Raw genomic sequence first — 20,210 nt, 5'->3', positions numbered from 1 at the left:
TTATCACAGACATTGCTATATACTACACTAATATCTAATGTATGTGTATCCTGTGCAGTAATAAATGATCTCCTTTATATCTAGAAGATAATAAGTATTATAATTGTATTGTGAATTTAAAGATGCTTAAAGGAAAATCCAGTTTTTTTAAGTGCACAAAGTTGGTGCTGACATTTTGTAAATATTTTAAAGATGTTGAACTTTGTTGTTAAAGTTTAAAGATTGTTATACATGTATGTGTGTGTAACCATGAGTTTAAAAGTTTTTTAGGCATTAAAGAGGGACCTTTAATGTTAAGGAGGGGGTAATGTCATGACCCCATGTTGACATTTTTATTAAATAGGTCACGAGAACATGTTTGTTTTTATGACCATGTTTTACATTTTAACTCTATGTCAAGTGTTATTTCTTATTGCATTCAAAACTAAACATCTTATTATCAACATCTACTATGCTTAATTTACCGTTTGTATGGTTCATATCCGTGTACAATCCATTTTTGTTGGTCACTACAATCAAATGTTTGGATAGACGCCATATTTAAAGGAAGTGACTTTTGACCTTTTGTTGAATTATGGGTAGTGTACATTGACGACCTCTGTCAAACTTGTCAGCAGACGGTTTACCTTTTTATTTTCGCAGTACATTTCTTCATCATGCGGAGGTTTGATTTTTATCAAATAATTACAGTCATGTGTATTTATATGTTCTAAACCTTATTATTATACTTAAAGAAACATTTCCAGTCCTTTTTAATAAAGTTTTTACTGTTTAAACTTTAGGCGGTAACTCTGTTTATTTTGAGGTGATCGGTTACGCTCGGAAGACGCGCGGATGGTGCGCGGTTGAGTTATTGCTCGGATTAATGTTATGACCGCGCAAGGCTCGGACCTGCTCGGAGCCCTAGTATATAAACCCTGTTAATTTCACAGTCAGGGACTCTGATTTTTTTGGAATTAAAGGCACATTCTTATTACTAAATTTTTCTCTAATAAATATTATTTTTAGGCATTTTCATTAAAAGTAAGTTAGAAACATTATTCATATTTTTGCATATAATAGAGTTTTTGAATAAGATTTAAGACTAACGTATAGGGATATTTAATCCTACAGTTTTAAGATTGATTGAGCATTGTAAATGTGAGTTTGAGAATTGTATTATTTATGATAAATTGTTGAATGCATTGATGTACTATTGATGCAAGTTAGTTAAGAATAAAAATTTGTTGAACTTTATTTGGTTGTTTATTATACTTATTATTTGAGAGTCATTAAATGACTCAGGCTATTAGCTTCAGTTTATTTTAACAGAGTCCATTTTATTTAAAATGTTTAAATACAACTTAATGAAAGAAAAGTTGGTTTGACACCAAGAGTAGGCCCGCTATCACATTGCGTTAAGGAAAAGAAAAAGAAGAACCGCTCGGCTTGTTACAATATATAGAAATAGTTACATTTTCAGATTCTATTGTGAAGGAGATGGTAGTGCAAGGGTTGCTAGGTCAGGTGACTAAATGCTGAAGCCAGACAACAGTAGAAACATCTAGTGACAATGGTAATAAATTATAAACAAGAGCTTGTCACAGTAGTGCCAAATCCCCGCCGAAATGTGTTTGCTTGTATGACAACATTTGTTTTAGAGAGTAGAATAATATTTGTAAAATAAAGGGAGATAATTCATTATGCTCGGACAAAAATTTACTTTGAAATTAAATAAAGGGATATAATTCAAGCAATAAGGTAGATAGAGTGATGGTTCTTAGTCTCTGCACTCTCCTACTTGCCATCTGTTTAAGTTTCAAGTTTCAAGTAAATCCCTTCAGTAGATTTATAGTTATGCTCCGGACAAAAATTTTCTTTAAAATTATATAAAAGGGGAGATAAATCAAAAACTAAGGTAGATAGAGTTATGGTTCTTAGTCACTGCACTTCTCCTACTCAGTGTTCTGCTGTGGATGCGCCCTTGCATCATTGGCGCAAAAATAAAAGATTTGTCCCCACCCGTTTTCTGTATATGGGTCCGCGAGCGCACAGGAATTAGTAATAAAAACTAATCAATTCAATTGGTAAGTACGTAAAGTAATCGATTGAGTGTGTAATCAAAACGAATTATTTCATTGGACGTGACGTCATTTTGCAGCCAATGGTAAATTTACTTTAAGAACACTTAATTGCATTGGTAAGTTGAGATTATAACAATCAAAATGGCGGAAAGTGACCGGCCGAAGAAAACAAAATCCATTTTAGTTTTTTTCCTCTGGCAAGTAAAATTAGAAAATATGAAGATAATAATAACAACAACCCAACAGAGTCTTTCCAAGTCCCAACATCGTTTAGCAATGACAAAAAAGTCTACCCTGGCCCTAAACATGCATTCCAAGCAAATTGGCTTCGAAAATTGTCTTGGTCACTGTTTGACAACAACAAAATGACATACACTTTGTGCATAAAGCACAAAAAACGCCTTTACTATCAGTAATTCTAATTACCAAACAAGAACTTTGACACGCAATGCTGAGTTCAATGACCATAAATCTGTTGAAAGTTTTGTGAATATGTAAACTATTGTTTGACAGTTTTAAAAAGTTTTTAAAATATTCCTGGTTGAATTAGAATGTTACGTCCAGTGGACTTGCTGTAAGAAGCAAACAAGCAAATTTAAGAGTGCAAGTAAAATAAAATTAGTTTGTGAAAATTAATTTCTGCTACAAATATATTTCTCTGTCCCCATATTTTTCCTTTTTGTCCCCACTTTTTTAACCCTAAGGGTCCCTGTCCCAAACAGTAAAAATTCACGGCAGAACACTGCCTACTTGCCATATGTTTATATTTCAAGTTTCAAGTAAATCCCTTCAGTAGATTTAGAGTTATGCTCCGGACAAAAATTTACTTTAATATTATATAAAAGGGGAGATAATTCAAAAACTAAGGTAGATAAAGTTGAGGTTCTTGGTCACTGCACTTCTCCTAGTTGCCATCTGTTAATTTCAAGTTTCAAGTAAATCCCTTCAGTAGATGTAGAGTTATGCTCCGGACAAAAATTTACTTTAAAATTATATAATAGGGGAGATAATTCAAAATCTAAGGCAAATAGAGTTGTGGTTCTTGGTCACTGCACTTCTCCTAGTTGCCATCTGTTTATATTTCAAGTTTCAAGTTAATCCGTTTAGTATATTTATAGTTATGCTCTGGACAAAAATTTAATATAAAGTTATATTAAAGGGAAGATAATTCAAAAACTAAGGTAGATAGAGTTATGGTTCTTGGTCACTGCAATAGATTGAGTTATGCTCCGGACAAAGTTTCAGCCGGACGGACCGACGGACAGGACCAATTTCTTATATCCCCTCCAAAAAAAAATTTGGCGGGGATAACAAGAAACTGTAGGAGACAGGTGATGCTCCCCAAAGGTTTTTTTGTCACAATATTGCACTTTATATTCAGATAAAAGGAAACGTCTTGAGGGCTAAGTGGTTGGGGGGACAATAATTTTTTTATAGAAAATTTCAAAGGGCCATAACTCCGGTCATTAGTTGCTGAGAAATAGCCCGGACAAAAATTGTGCACGGACGGACACACGGAGGCACGGACGGACAGACGAAGCGGGGGCTATATGCTCCCCCCCCATTATAAATTTTGGGGGAGCATAAAAAAAACGAAAGATGGGCTATATCATGGTGTCCCTCTGAACAAAATATAAAACTGCGGAAAAGCCCATTTGTGACATACCTATCTTTTTATAAATCCATCCTTCTCATTTCTACTCAGTTCTTAGATGATGTGAACCAAAAGGCTGACAATCTGGATGTCAATGAACCATTGATGCCAAGAAAACGATAAGTACCCAAACGGTTTCAGTTGGGAGATGCCGAACATTTTTTCCCAGATTCCTTAGCTGACCACTACAGACACACCTACTTTGAAGCTCTTGATCTGGTTATACATTGTGTCCAGGACAGGTTGGATCAACCAGGACTTAAAGTACTCAGAAATGTATTAGACTTTATTGTCAGGGCTGCATCGAATAGCTACGAACATTGCAGTGAAGAGTCTCTTTGTGACTGAATATTATTCAGATGACATAAACAAGGACACGCTGAAAGTTCAATTGGAGACATTGAAAACACTCTTTTCTAAACAACACAATGATCAGATCCGACTGTCACATGTACTTGACTATATGCACAAGCTTCCACCGACATTGCGGGTGATCTACTTAAATGTTGCGGCACTTGTACCAATCTGATCGACAATGCAAGCTACAAATGCCACAATCGAAAGGACGTTTTCTGCGCTTCGGAGAATTAAGACATATCTGAGAAGCACAATGTCCCAAACTAGACTTGATAACCTTATGACTTTGCACATTCATAAGCAAAGAACGGACGCTCTTGACTTAATTAAAATTGAAGAGGAGCTCATTGCTCGAGGAGAAAGGCGAAGCTTTTTATTTGGAAAATTGTAAAGGTGTTACAGTACTGCAAGTTAGCAAATTAACAAACTATTTTCAAACTTGTTTCCCTAGTTTATCACATTTGCAAATAATATGGAGCCTGGAGCAGCGTCGTGTAACTTGGTAATATCGTGCACTTTGGCATAAAAAAAAAACCTCCCAGATGTCACGATTTAGCCTATATGTATAGGGGGGGGGGGGGGCGGGGAGGGGCATGTCCCGACCCCACCCCTAGTAGCTTCACGCCAAAGGCGATCGCATGCATCCGGCACTTAAAGCCTGACCACTTTAAAAAGTCCAACAATGGCCCTGTAATAATTTAAATATTATCTTTATTTAAGTTGTTTGTTAGTTTCTTCTATTAAACATTAATCGAACACGCTTTGAGGCTTTGCCTTATTTATGGCATATTATAGTTCTGTTCCTATACACAATTGTACATGATCCGCGGAACAAAAGAGGGGATAATGCCAAGCTAAAAGAACGAGTTAACCAAATCGGGTACGAGTTGACTAGGGTACGTGTTGACTTTGGTACGAGTTGACTCGCATTCGTCCGAACTGAACACATCCGATATGTATTCTCAATGAAATACGCTATAAACAACAATTTTGCTAAAGCGATTCTTCGTGGATATAATGTAATGCAAAACAATCGCCAATCTTACCTCGTTCGTTGACTTCGGAGTAGATTTATTTACACGTAGCCCAGATTGTACCTTCGTTTTTTTCTTGCATACTCTTTTCTAACGCGGGAACTCCGGTGCAGCTAAAGACAGGTTATGACTATAATAACGACGTATACAACAAAAAAGACTGAATGAACGTTGGAGGCGTTCATCGTGGTTTTCTTATATATTTTTTCGTTCTTGGAGATACAAAATATAAAGTATAACAGCGCTTTGCGGTGCGAACTATACGGCACAGATCATATTCATTTGTGTTCCGCTTTTTTCAATATTGTTTTTTTTATCACGGTTAGCTTTTCGTGGGTTTTACTACAACAACAACAATCACTTGCAACGACACTTAATATAATACTCACGTTGATATCGACTAGAATCCTCGTCAGGATGGCACCAAACGTCCTCGTCGTCTTCGAGGGAAACTCGTCGGCTTAACTCGTCTGCTCGTCGGCTACACTCGTCGGCTCGTCGGGTACACGTCACGGAATGGCACTTATACCTTCTGGGAATGGCTCTCCAGAGAAACACGTATTATGACACAGTCACAGGCTAACATAGTCAGTCACAGGCTCACCATTTCTCTTGGCCATACTCACATAGGGAAACACATCTACACACATCAACCTCGTGCACGAAAAGAGCGTAAAAACTCGTGCTTTTAGTAAGCTCTCTTCTGATTGGCCGCTGGTTCCCAATCATGAGGCATGTGCGTGTTTTGTGAGCTGGGCACCGGCACTACAACTGCATCAATTAATTAATTAAACTATTAAAGTGGGTATATACGATTTTTTATATGTGTTTAATTGTAATATATTGATAAAATATGTTACAATAACATACAATGGGGAAGAAAAATTATACATTAAAGCCGAATTTCATAAAATGCAGCAAAGACAAATTAGCGCCCCGAGCCGATTGTGACGTACATATTTTCCTACAATAACCGAAGCATTCGTCTTTGTATTAGGATCGGAGTTAGTGTTCGTGTGTCGTATGAATAGATATCGTTGCAGGAATTCAAATAAACCGTTAAACTAAGTTTAGATTCACATCGTACATGTATGGTATACATGCTGGCGAATTCGACTGTACAGCCGTTTTCAATTTCAGAATTAAATATCTGGCTTATTTCGCATTTTTCGACACATGTTCTTCTTAACTTTTATTTTAATTTAAGTTGAAATATAAATATAATAATTTTTTACACATTTTATATAAATTCATAAATATTTGACAAAATCGTATATACCCGCTTTAAAGTGGCTGTATATAATGACATTAATGACAACATACTTGTTTAAATTTTAAAGTGACTGCATACTTGTTTAGATTTGAACATTTGAGAACCATACGGAACATGTCTTTGAATAAGTACTTCATGTTCATTCATGATTGTGAGAAAATATTAAATATAAAATGAAGTGGCATTAAACGGCAACTGTCCTATTATTTCATCATTTAATGCCATCAATTATCCATTAGTGTAATTGTTAACATCAAACAATATATGTCATAAATTGGGCGTACTCGAGATGCAAACATAAGTCTACAATAATAACGATTGTCGCACTTTACCTTTAAAGGGGCCTTTTCACAGATTTTGGCATTTATCGAAGTTTGTCACAAAATGCTTTATATTGATAAAGTTACATCTAAATTTGGACCTAAAAATCTCAAGAAAAAAAAAACAAACAAGAATACAATTTAAAAATAGTACCCCTCAACATGGCTCGAACCACTGACCCATGGAGTCCTGGAGTAAAAAGTAACCCCTGAGACCACTCAGCCATCCGTGCTCATGCTAAAAAAGGATGTATGTTTTACTTCAAATAAGCAATCATCATAGTTTCGCAAAATATAACGACAACAACAGAACTTTCCAAATTATTCAATCGTTTCGCGTTGCAACGCTTAAAATTTTTCAGGTTTTCAAATCGCCATATGCTGCGTAAACTGGAAATTTAAGAGCATGGTTAATGTTCAGTATTACTATTTCCTAACAAATATCATAACTACAACGAAAATTTGCGAATCTGAAACAACTTTTTTTATTTTGTCAATTTACCAAAACGTGAAAAGGCCCCTTTAATTGGAAATTACGGACGTGTTAATCAATTATGGTCGATTCTCAACAACTGTAATAGAAAACATCAATCAGTAAATGTCATATATGGGGCGTATTCGAGATGCAAACATACGAGTCACTAACCACGTTGTATCTATGTAAACCTGGGAGAAATAAAGTATTGTTCTGTGCTGTTCTGTTATACCCCAATTGACATTTTAAAATATACGTTTGACTACTTAATTTTAATAACATTTATTCAATAGGTATAACAACGTGTTTTATAAAGATACATAGATAAAACATGTGTTGTTTGCATTTATTTGTTAAGATGGAAACATGTGTGTATTTTTTGTAAAATATTTCAGTGATGTGAGAAATTTTAATAAACATTGTTACCATGTGTTAATTTTAATACGTATTAATGTCCAATTTTATTAAAATAGATTTCATTCATGAAAGTGCATGTTTGCGTGATGCATACTGCTTAAATGAATAATTGATGACACAATTAGAATAAGGTACAAATCTGAGAATAGGAATAACTTTATTGAAATAATTATGAACACAAACGTTTGATTCTATATGATAGGCGCCCCCCGGAGAGGCGCCACCTCAAAGATTTTTTACTGGGCGGATATTAGCCCCCTCACTGTATTTATTTGGCGGAGAACTGCCCTCCTGCTAAAAAATAGGGGGCGGAGAACACCCTGAGCAGATTGAACGTGCAGGATTTGTTTATTCAGGGGATCTTTTTTTAACTGCATGTGTGTGACCAAAGAAAAAAATCCATTTTCTGCTTATATAAAAAGTTTTCGCGGCTGAATTATTTCATATTTTCCCGTAGTTCAAACAAAAAGCCCATGAATTAGCACGCAATTTAATACAATCTTATGCAAACTGAAAACAATAATTGATTTGTTTGTTTTCACTTATTACGGATCTTGACGGCTCAAAATAATAAACCCGTTTGCGGGTTAAATAAACATCAAATACATACATTGATTAAATTTAGCCGCCCCTCCAAATTTGATGGAGGGCACCTCTCCGCCCCCTTAAAATTAGGAAGCACCTCTCCGTGGAGCACCACTCCGGGTGCGCCCCTCCGGATACCCAAACGTGTCAGTACCTTTTTAGATGGTCGCTTTAGCGACCGTCTAAAGTGCTTAGTGTAAAATTCAGGTCGGTACGGCCTATGTATGATTAGCCCAATTCCCGCTTACTACGCGCGAAGAAAGAGTTGTATAATTTATGCAAGAGGTTTGAATTCTCCAATTATGTTTATTCACAAATGGAAACATTATATTAATATCGTGTTAAATGCAATAGTTTCGAATGGTGTTTTATAGAAAAGAATAGAAAAACAATGATCGTATTGTACGTGGCGCGGAGGAGATTGTTTATGAATTATAAAAATAGTCCACTTTCTGCTGCGTCTGCGTGACGTAGTGTTTTCGCTCATCTCATTCATAAATCTGAGGCTGGCGATAAACAAAGGGGAGTCCGGGTGAAAATAACGCACTAGTATAAGGTTACGCTTGTTTATATTCACAGGTCTCAATTAATAATACGTTGACCACGAGTTCAACAATTATTACAGGGATACGATAGACAACATAAAATATGTTTCATTATCGCTGAAACTGTTAAAAAAACATTTAAATATAACAAGAATATTCTCTAAAAAAATGTAGTCTTGCTGTTTTGAAATAAGGTTTGGAATTTTGGTTTCTAAATAACTTAATTCAAAACAAAAGTTTAATTATAGTGTTTTTTAATTTTTAGTCGCATATTTACCGCATTATAATGTGTGTTATAATAGGCAAACCAGACATTGGTAAAATTCAATCTGCCTTCGCACATAGAAGGAATGGGTAAATTAGGTGCTGCGTTTACTTTGCTTACTTCAGTTAGAGGTCAATTCTTTACGTAATAGCAATCACAAGGCCCCGGCTTCAAAGGAATTGCGGAGTGTTCTTACATAATAAAAGTCGTAGTCGCATGGTATTTGCGTTTAGCGTCCTATTTGGTCACGTGGTTCTTTTTCGCGGGTGTTTTGGCATTCATGATATGAGGCTATTAATAGATGCGCCTGTCGATAAACAAAGGAAAGTTTACGGGCGATAATAACGCACTAGGTTACGCTCTCACATACAACTCAATGACGTAGTACAGGTCGTAAATTGAGAGATTTGGGAAAAAGTTGACGCTTATTTGTATTCTCAATTTATAAAACGTTGAACATAAGTTCAACAATAACTTCAGCGATACGATAGACAACAACAAAAAAATGTTTCATAATCGCTTAACCCGAATATAACAAACAATTTATAATAATAATACGAATGACCTGTTTCATAACCTCGTTCATGCTACTACAGCGGGTATTTCTGGAAAACGTTCTTTTGTTCTCAACAGATAGCGGCGATCTTTTGTATTTACGGGTGCTAGCAACGAAATAGTAGAAGGTTAGTAGAAGGTTTAGCTTGTTTATATTCACAGTTCTCAATACATAGACAGTTGGATATCAGTTCATCAATTACTACAGGCATACTATAGGCAACATCGAAAATGCTTTATAATCGCTAAAACCGAAAACAACTAAATAATTTATATTAAATATATTTATAACAATAAATGTCTTTTAAAAATGTAGTCGGCGTATACGCTGACTTTGAAATAAAGTTAGCAAATTACTTTTCTAAATAATTAAATACAATTAAACAAAAGTTAAACTATTGTGTTGTGTTTTTCACTTGTAAGCTGCATATTCACCGCATGAAATGTGTGTTAGCATTGTCCAACCACACATTAGTGTGAGTAAATAAAAAATATACTACGGGAGAGCACTTCACATGTGTCCTCATATGCCTTGTTATGAGTATCTTTCTTCACTATCGAAATATATCGTATGTTTATATTTGATTTAAACGCAGTTTTCTTTCGACACATTTAAATTACACGTCAATAGCGCCGTCATGCGAAAATGTGTTTTATGCGTTTCGGCAAGCGTTTGTTAAACCCAACATGTGCTCTTGCGCAGTCAGGCCATAGGCGATGCTGTTCGCTTTAAAATCACTCAATATATTATGTTTCTCCTTACCAGAAGGAGGGATAGCTGAGTGGGCTATTTATATGATGGGCGCATATGGAATAAGACCCATTTTCGCATGACGAGGGTCATTACAAATCTCATTGCGAATTAAAAATGCCACATTTAAGAACAATGCTTTTTGATACAAAATTGAATTCAAAATAGCATACTTGTTAATAATGGCAGCCTATCCACACATTAAGGCATAATTTCCAGACGTGCTGACCAAGTACGGTGTCACGTAATTACAATCACGTATTGTTCGTGGAAAAGACACAGTAACCAACAAAGTTCATTTCTGATTTCTTTGCGTTTTATTTCTGCTTATTAACACAACACAACGTTTCCAAAATGTTTGTCAAATACAAGATACATGCGAAGCCCGCAATGGGCCCATCCCGCGAAAGCCAGCAATAATGCGACTTGTATGTCCGGTCGTTTAGGTAAGACTCCTTCATACAACGCAGATGCCAATTTATACAATAATGGACAAATAAATTGGGTGACGGCTGTCTGGATGATTGACTTTAACATGAGTTGAATTACCTGATACGGGATGGCTTTATGTGTGACTTACATATCTTGTGCATATATATGCCAATAATTAAGCGAGACCACGTTTGTTTAACTGTCACCTGTCATTTAACATGAAAATATACACAAATTAACAGTGCTGCATGTGTTTACAATAGACATAACAAATTAGTGAACCCAGCCATGGGCCATAACTTGGTGCATTTTTTCTCGTCTAATTTGACGATGACATATGATGCCCATTTATGCATTTCTTCATGAAGACAGATATTATGTTTCAGTTACACCGAACAAGGAATATACATGAAATACACCAATTATGCGACACACCTCATTTTCATTAAAGAAAGATTTTATATTTTATGATTTAAAATCTTTAGAAAGATCAAATCCTGAATGACAAGTGTCTTACAATATCATGTATCAATGTTAAATGACGTTGATCGATTGTCCACGTAACACTACAGGCGTTGTTTGACTAGTGACCTCCTGTGCTGTCCATTCGAAGTAGGTATTGCCCGGGTTGAATATGTACCTGTTGCGGTCATGTAGATGTCTTGGTTTGTTGTTTTCTGTCTATGTTGATTCATGGGTGATGTTATCTACCATTGCTGTCGTGAAGAAGCTCTATCTATCGCCAAGCTGTGTAGGCAAATCGCACGTGGTCGGTTGCACTCATCTGCGTATCAAGGTTCACATCGAGGCTGGATATGTCATCGTGGTTTCTGTTGTTTTTGTCGCTGAACCAGCCGTCATCACGTCGTTGTTTCTGTTGTTGAATCCATCGTGATGTTATCTCTGGATATGGTGTTGATGCGTACCGCGTTGCTAATCAATTGTGACGTCTGTTAAAACCTTTGTGATCGCATTGTTGTTTCTGTTGTTGTTGATTGTACTTTTGTTCTTGGTTCCAGCGTCTTCATTTCTCTTGGGACATTAAGATCTTCTATTGGCCATAATGCTCACGAGGTATTAACTATAGCAGTGTTCTCCTTGATGTCTAAGGCCTCGGAAGTATCATTCCAAATGCGTTATCTACGCACGTCAAACAGTTGAACGGCTGCATCTACTCTATAGTGTTTAACGTCACAAGTATTGTGTCCAGTGTTGCGTCACTTGTTGTCCTTCGAAATCTTCTGGCGTTGGTCTTCTTTTAGCGATAGAACCAGGTATTCACTTTGAGAGTAAACGCCGTGATGTTCCATTCTAATTATGTTGTTTGTTTCTTCTATTCGTTGTGGAAGGCGTTGTCTCGCGAAGTCGCTCTTCTTCGGAGTTGTCTTCAAATCTCGATATTTTTATCTGCGTCGTAGTGATACAAGTATCAGTTGTTCAAAATCATGGCAAACATTTATAAATATCCCCTTAGTTATTGTTAAATATCGTCATGACAACTTACTGTGATATCTTATTCAAAAAAATAAATTCTTTACAACGAAAAAATATTAGTCAATTCCTCAAAACAAACTTCGGATAAGTACATGACAGTTTGACATCTGACAAGCCATTTACTTAATATGACTTGTGTACCTCCTTAGGCATAATCATTTTACGCACGTGCGGCCGGTAAATTTTTGACAGGCGCGCGCCACTTTATTGACCTAGAGTAATGGGTAATGATAGACGTACCTGTTCATAAACCTCATCTTTATCACTATAGTTTTGCCGTTGGGCATAGATTTATTGACATATTTGACCTGTGCACTTGTAAGATGCGCAAATATGACAAGGCAGACGTTTATATATATGCATTCATAATATAAGAACACGTATCGGTATACTTCAAAATTCAGGTCTTTGCTCCTAATCGAACTACTCAAATAATTCTTATGCGACATCGCATCTTCTGTCCATAGCGTAATTTGCTTCGATGGCACAGGGATAAATTCTCTTACTCATGAGGACGTTAAGGTTATCAGAACCTCGAGCTCGGTATGTCCGAACGCTGATCAGTCAGCCGTGCTCATAAAATATAATTGTAACCCTTAAACAATTATATTAGAAATTTAATGCGTACATATCGTTATATTTTCACTGCGCTATACGCGTCAGATCGCATTAAATTCTTACTTAAAATTACTCAAGACCTTCAATATTACCGATATCCTACATATATTTGCATCAACACAATGACGTATATACATATTTACATAATTTTTTTTTGTGTGTCTGCCCTATTCATATTCGCAATCAACATTTTTTTTCTTATTTCCTATTTTCTTTCTTTTACAATTCGGAAAACTATTTTTAAATTTTCCAATAATTTTATCTATTCGTCCTCTTTAATTTCCTTTATCATTCTTATAAACAAAACCCGCCTTATTTTCTTTATTAAAATAATAAACAAAACTGTCTTAAATAATCTAAATTCCTAATTTCTTAATTCTGCCAATGTAAAATACTAGGTAAATTCTTTGAATATTTGTATCATCTCCGAGTTTTTTCTACTATATTAATAAATAAAATCATCCACAAATTTTCTTTATTAAAATAATTAAAAAAAACTGTTTAAAATACTCTTATTTTTCCTCGTACATTTTAATTTAATGAAAATTTACAAACATTCCAACAATTTAAAATGTATTGGTATGCAAAAAACCACTAGTCCGTACATAATCCTATATTCTAACAATACCAAAAATATATATAAAAATTCTTTAAATACTGTCTGTGTGTACACCTTTAATTTAATGAGTTCCATAACTCACAAAAATAATGTAAAACTCAAATATCTCTTTATATTCTCAATTCACCGCTATTTATAAAAATGTGCCGATAAATGCAAAATTGGCATGATTTTGATATTTGTAAAATTTGTTCGTACATAATTTTTTATCAACACTATTATTTTTAACATCTAACTACATTAAATTCTTTAAAACAATTCTTAAAAATGTCGTTGTCATGACGCTTTTTACTTTCATTTTCTACTTTATAAATTTTGAAATTCCCTCTCCAAGTTTGCCATAATTGTTTTAAACAACTGACCTGAATTCATGTCGCGTTGTGGTTGTGATGTTTTCATTTTTTCGGCACGTGATCGCACTTGTGATCGTACTTCGGTCGTATCCATGGTACACGGCTCCATAAAATGTACTGTGTCACGTAATTACAATCACGTATTGTTCGTGGAAAAGACACAGTAACCAACAAAGTTCATTTCTGATTTCTTTGCGTTTTATTTCTGCTTATTAACACAACACAACGTTTCCAAAATGTTTGTCAAATACAAGATACATGCGAAGCCCGCAATGGGCCCATCCCGCGAAAGCCAGCAATAATGCGACTTGTATGTCCGGTCGTTTAGGTAAGACTCCTTCATACAACGCAGATGCCAATTTATACAATAATGGACAAATAAATTGGGTGACGGCTGTCTGGATGATTGACTTTAACATGAGTTGAATTACCTGATACGGGATGGCTTTATGTGTGACTTACATATCTTGTGCATATATATGCCAATAATTAAGCGAGACCACGTTTGTTTAACTGTCACCTGTCATTTAACATGAAAATATACACAAATTAACAGTGCTGCATGTGTTTACAATAGACATAACAAATTAGTGAACCCAGCCATGGGCCATAACTTGGTGCATTTTTTCTCGTCTAATTTGACGATGACATATGATGCCCATTTATGCATTTCTTCATGAAGACAGATATTATGTTTCAGTTACACCGAACAAGGAATATACATGAAATACACCAATTATGCGACAACGGCAAATATTGTGGTATGATTAAACGATTTTCTCTTATCGTGACACTATACTATTTCGCTAATGATTGTTTTCTCATCTTGGAGGCGAAAGTGAAATTCTGCGAGATGGATTGTAACGCGTAATTGTAACAGGGCCACAATTTGTGTCGTTTGAGCATACAGAGAGTAGTCCGGAATTCCTTACACTGAACAGTGTTACATCCTTTGAATTGAGCACATACGCAGTGATGTAGCAAAAATTCAGACGTTGTATCTCGAATCAGCTTATTAAATATTCGAAAATATTCATGCGTGTCTGTTGGCGTTATGTAAAAGTCACTAAGATGAAAACTGAAACAGCTTCGCCTAAAAGCGCATTAGTGTTTTATACCTATGTTTATGTTAGCGTTGTTGACACCGTGTGAACTGCTCGGGTGACAAGTAAAGCATAAACAGCAATGTTTATATACTTTTATTCCTCCATATACAAGATACGAAGATTATTGTATATTTTGAATTTGTATATGGTGTCAAAAATCAAAAGTTTTGTACACGGAACTTTCATTTTGAAGTTATATTCTTGGTGAGATAGTCATTTGATATTAGAAAAAATATTCCTTTAATATGATGGTGACTGCAAATTTTCTTTATATTACGTTCTCATTACTATTTTCATCATACTTTCTATGCTTTCAGAACTTCCAAAAAGCATGCTGTTTTTATTTTGTCTTAGTTATTTCGAAATAATAAGGATGATACAAAGTGCACACAAAACTGGACCCGTGCGCTATGACACACACTTTATAAAGTTGAATGGCGTGTGTTAATTTCAAATTTGCGATTGATTTTGAAAAATAATTGCGTGTTAAATTATGCAATAGCGAAAATCTGTATTGCCTTCAGCGCTTAGATTAAGTTATAACAGATGTATAGTTACACAGCATACTAAGCAGTGTAGTAATTCGTGTATTAAAATAATCTACATGGCGTAAGACATATGGTCCGTATATATATATATATATATATATATATAGTCCGCAAATCTGGGCCGTATATTCCGAAAACCTGGGCCGTATTATAGTCCGCCGTTCTGGGTTGTTTGATCTGGGCGGTATGGTCCATGGTCCGTAAGGTCCGTTTACCATAATTTGAGACAATGCTAACATATTCATTACATAATGTGTATTTTTCATTGTATAATAATATTTAATGAAAAATTGCAGAACCATCTACAATATTGTCTGTATTTGGTCATATTCAGTCTATTCGTCCTCGGATACCGTTCCGCATTACCCATTAGGCAGATTAGACAACAGCCTACGGGCCCAGCAACTTTTAGGGGCCACATGAGGCCAAGACGAGAATCGACGGTAACTTCCTATCGCAGAAAGTATTCTAAGTTGTTTTTTGGGGAAAATTAGTACGTAAATATACAGATTACGGTGATTGTTTTCTGAAGTTCTTAATATGATAATTATAATGTCGTACACTATGTATATCATTTTGTTTATTGAAACATTATGTTTCATTGTGTATATTAAATCCAACCAGAAGCACAGTATATAACATTAGTTTTAAGACAATCTTTTATTGAAAAAATTACCAATAATATGACAATTTCCTCGTCCGATTCAAATGTAGCCCCTACATTTAGATTTAGTGATATAACTTGCATTTAATTTGTTAGAAGTTGAGCTCCAAATATAATTAAATTTATTTCTCAGAACAAGGCTCATATATTAAATGCCATACAAAGAAAACAAAGCTTAGGATCGCTCAGTAATAATATGTCACATTCCCATGAAAGTTACCCGTTTGTTACTAGTAAAGTGCCCATCAAACACAAACGAGAGGTTGAACATACGCGCTGTTGAATGTGTTATTCATTTCTAGATTTTATTTACTAAGAAAAATAGCATATATAGATATAGGGGTAATCTGTGAAAATGCCTCTTTAAAGGTGAATGTGGGATACACAGGTTGATGTTGAACGCGGACTACTTATTTTTGAGGTTGACGTTGGTTTTTGCAAACTTAAGGTTGCATGTGGGATACACAGGTTTTGGTTGAACGTGGGATTCACATATTTGAGTTCCAGTGTGGGATACGCAAGGATTAAGTTAAATTTATATATAGTGAACGGAGCGCAGGGATCGATGTAATATCAGCAGTTGCTCCGTGAAGGTTCATGCGAATTAACTAAAGTTTATGACATTGCAAACACCATGGATACCATGAAATGTGTCAATAACTGAATGAGGAGGAAAGTATTGCACCGCCATATGTTCCCTGATATGAACAAAATACGACTATCGATATGTCACAAAAAAAAAGTAGTGACATATCTCACACTGATTAAAGCGTTAACAGGTTACATTGCCATATCAAACTTTAAAGGGGTTTGATAACAATTTGGTAAAATCACAATTACTACATGTGGTAATATAACAATATGTATTCATTTTCTTATTGAAACAACCATAATAACACGCATGCTTAAGAACAATATTTAACCCATTTATGCCTAGCGAATAGAAAAAAGGCCTTGGCAAACAGCGTAGACCCAGATGAGACGCCGCATGATGCGGCGTCTCATCTGGGTCTGCGCTGTTTGCCTAAAGCAATTTCTGTAAGAAATATTCTAAATATAGAAATAAATATACCAGACATCCCTAATTTTGGAAATAAAATGATCCAATTTAGAAGGATGGGAGAGTCCACTAGGCTTAAATGGGTTAAATTATGGCTTATGGATAATCATCAATCGAAATCAATAAAAGTATACAGCGTTTGTGACGCTTTTCGGCGAAAATCTATTAACAAGTCCTCAATTGAAAGAAACAGTCAGGAAAAGTTTGTGAGGGTTAACCGACATACAACCGCATAGGAATAATAGCAACTTTTGGCAACCTTTAATTGTCTATAGTAAACTACAATGCAGCTATATGTTTAAATTATTTATTAAAAACGTTTGTTCAAATGAAAAGCATGCAACGGTATTGATAAAATATATATTTTGGGGGAAAACGCTGTGAACGCTTACTGGAACTTTTGTCATATTATACGATATTATAAATTAGATTTCATGAACAACGACTTTAATTTTGCATATGGTTTTATTGAATATTTGTATCAAGGTGCTGAGCTATAAACAAACACACTTTTAATTTTATAAATGCAGACTGATCCTCACACGCATTAATTAAATTTTAACTTTCAGTTGCATATTGTCTAATATCAGCTTGCTTATTTCCAATCCTTTCAAAAGTGATATTTTGAGATTCTTTTTCTTACCACACAATTAAATTAAATCAGTTCTGCAATGAGGAATCTTGCACAATTAATTTTAGTTCTGCTACACGCAGGGATCTCGATTCAAACATCGGCGTATTTTCAAAACGATGCAAACGTGCCAGGGGTTTCTTATATCTACAAGCCACAACCTGGATTAGTGGATGCTAGCCGCAAAGAGCCACGTCTTTGCCCGAGTATTTCGGATTCACCCAAGGGACAGGCTGCCATTGGATGCGCGCGCATGTGTTTCCGAGATCCTAAATGTGCCAGCTTCCATGATAAGTCTGCGTATTTTCAAAGGAGCTACATAGCAGCGGTAAGAACATAAACATACAAAAAGTATGTAAGTATATATATTTTTCTTGACGATTGTAGTTGTTCATGGAATAGGATACCACGACCAATGAAACGCTTAAAATTATAACTTGATAAAACAAACAGATTATCAATATTCTACACTAAGTAAAATTAAGATGATATAACAAAAGACTGTTTAGGTAATACCGGAAAATATTTTTTCTCTGTAAAGTGAAAAAAATCCACGATAGTTTTATCCTGAAAGCAATCAGATTTTCTTTTAAGGTAAATCTTTTAATGATTCTTTTTATATTTATACCTTCTAAGATGTATTATGTCCGTCTAATTATCAATTATTTGGAGTAATTGTATTAAATCAACATTTAAGCGCCGCGTTAGACTTCAATAAATATTTTCCGTGGATTTCAAACGTAGTTTGTGTGGTTTGCTACAGACTTTATCAAAGGCATAACGACTAAGGCCATGCTGGTTTGAGTCGCCTTGACCCGAGCAAAAACACGTTCTAAATTTACCAACAATCAACAAGGCGAAAAAAGGAAAATCAGATGTGTTTCCGTAAACAAGGTGAACACACAGATCTGGTTTGGTCCACGTTAGCTTACCATATAAGTAGATTTTGCATGCACATATTTTGGCCCGTATTCACGGAACACTTCTTAGTTTGATATCTAAATAGAAAGATTATTATGAAAATTATTATTACTAAAATAGTTATAATCTAATAGAAAATATAGATCAATATGACATGGACTTTTACACGTGTACATCCAAAATTCTTCATTTAGAACAATTTATTTGTAATGAAAAAAAATACTTTAGCGTGTATATATTCAAACGCTGGACGCATTTTTTGTTGCTATTAATGCTTTAAGTCTATGCGTTGTTATTGTAAATTCTAAGAATGGGTTGATGACTACAGGCACCATTTCAATTGAAACAAAGACGGACAATGACGCGATGAAAGAATATTTCTTTGACTCGTATATTTACCCGAAAATCGGATACTCGTATGTACTATTTCGTCTAATCGTAAATAAAACGTTTATTTTCCACATATTACGTTTGTTTTATAAACAGATCAAAACAACTAAGTACCCGATACATGAATTGGATTCTAATTGATTGCCTTTAGATTGATCCTCAATTTCTCTTGCAAAGGTCAAACGATTGAAATCAATATGTGTGTGAACGAAAACCATTATTCAGCTCAGTGATAAAGATTCAAATTACTTCTCTTACATAATCAATTTTATCGCTTACTTAACTCCGAGAAGAATTCGCATTCCATTATTCGTACGTAATCCATGGCATTGAATGCATATGAGCCGCGCTCTGTGAAAAGGGGGTTTAATGCATGTATGTAAAGTGTCGTCCCAGATTTCCCACTTTCCGGTTGTACGGTATTTTTTGTTTAAAGATAGTCTCTTCTTAACAAAAATCCAGTTAAGGCGGAAATTGTCGTCCCTGATTAGCATGTGCAAACTGCACAGGCTAATCAGGGACGACACTTTACGCACATGCATTAAACCACCTTTTTACAGAGCACGTCTCATATCACTGTTTTTTGCTGTCCCTTCCACCCTTTATAATGTAACTATTTGATGTACTCGGTAATCAGCATACACTTAATGACAAAATTACCACAACCTTCCCGCGTTGCCTGACTCCTTTATTAAACTGACTGTATTTATACGAAAAGAGTCGCTTAGGTGATTGAAACTTAATCTTCCTTAATTATATTTGTATTTCTGTCAGCTTGTTAGAAATTCCATTAATTAAATAACACTTTAAATTTGAAACACAAAATGTATTATGCCGAGAGAAATGCTCAAGTCTTATATTGTTTTAAATGTGCCGCAATTTAAACATTTAAATGGCTTTTTTGTACCTCAGAGCGAAACCCCAGAATGTCCTAGCGGTTGGACGCCTTTTGGACAGCATTGTTATCAGCTTCAGACCGATCAAATGAACATGGCCGATGCCGAAAAGCTGTGCAAAGCTAGGCACGGCGGCGCCAACGTTGTGGAGGACAACACGGATAACGAACGTCAATTTTTACGG

General features: G+C 35.2%; 1 protein-coding gene across 1 annotated transcript in view; it reads left to right on the top strand.

Moving 5' to 3' along the window:
• Nucleotides 1-17,706: 17,706 nt before the first annotated feature.
• The window catches only part of LOC127847832 (lymphocyte antigen 75-like), a 3,234-nt gene continuing 730 nt past the window's right edge, over nt 17,707-20,210 (top strand). Inside the window, exons 1-2 of the mRNA XM_052380030.1 lie at nt 17,707-18,147; nt 20,043-20,210. The exon at nt 20,043-20,210 is cut by the window's right edge and continues 730 nt beyond it. Of these exons, the coding sequence (XP_052235990.1) occupies nt 17,860-18,147; nt 20,043-20,210 (456 nt within the window). The 5' untranslated portion in view covers nt 17,707-17,859. The remainder of the gene's footprint in view (nt 18,148-20,042) is intronic.

The sequence above is a fragment of the Dreissena polymorpha genome, chromosome 10 (genome assembly GCF_020536995.1).
Source record: "Dreissena polymorpha isolate Duluth1 chromosome 10, UMN_Dpol_1.0, whole genome shotgun sequence".
NCBI lineage: Eukaryota > Metazoa > Mollusca > Bivalvia > Myida > Dreissenidae > Dreissena > Dreissena polymorpha.
Note: the sequence above shows the minus strand (reverse complement) of the source record. Positions and strands in the feature narration are given on the sequence as shown.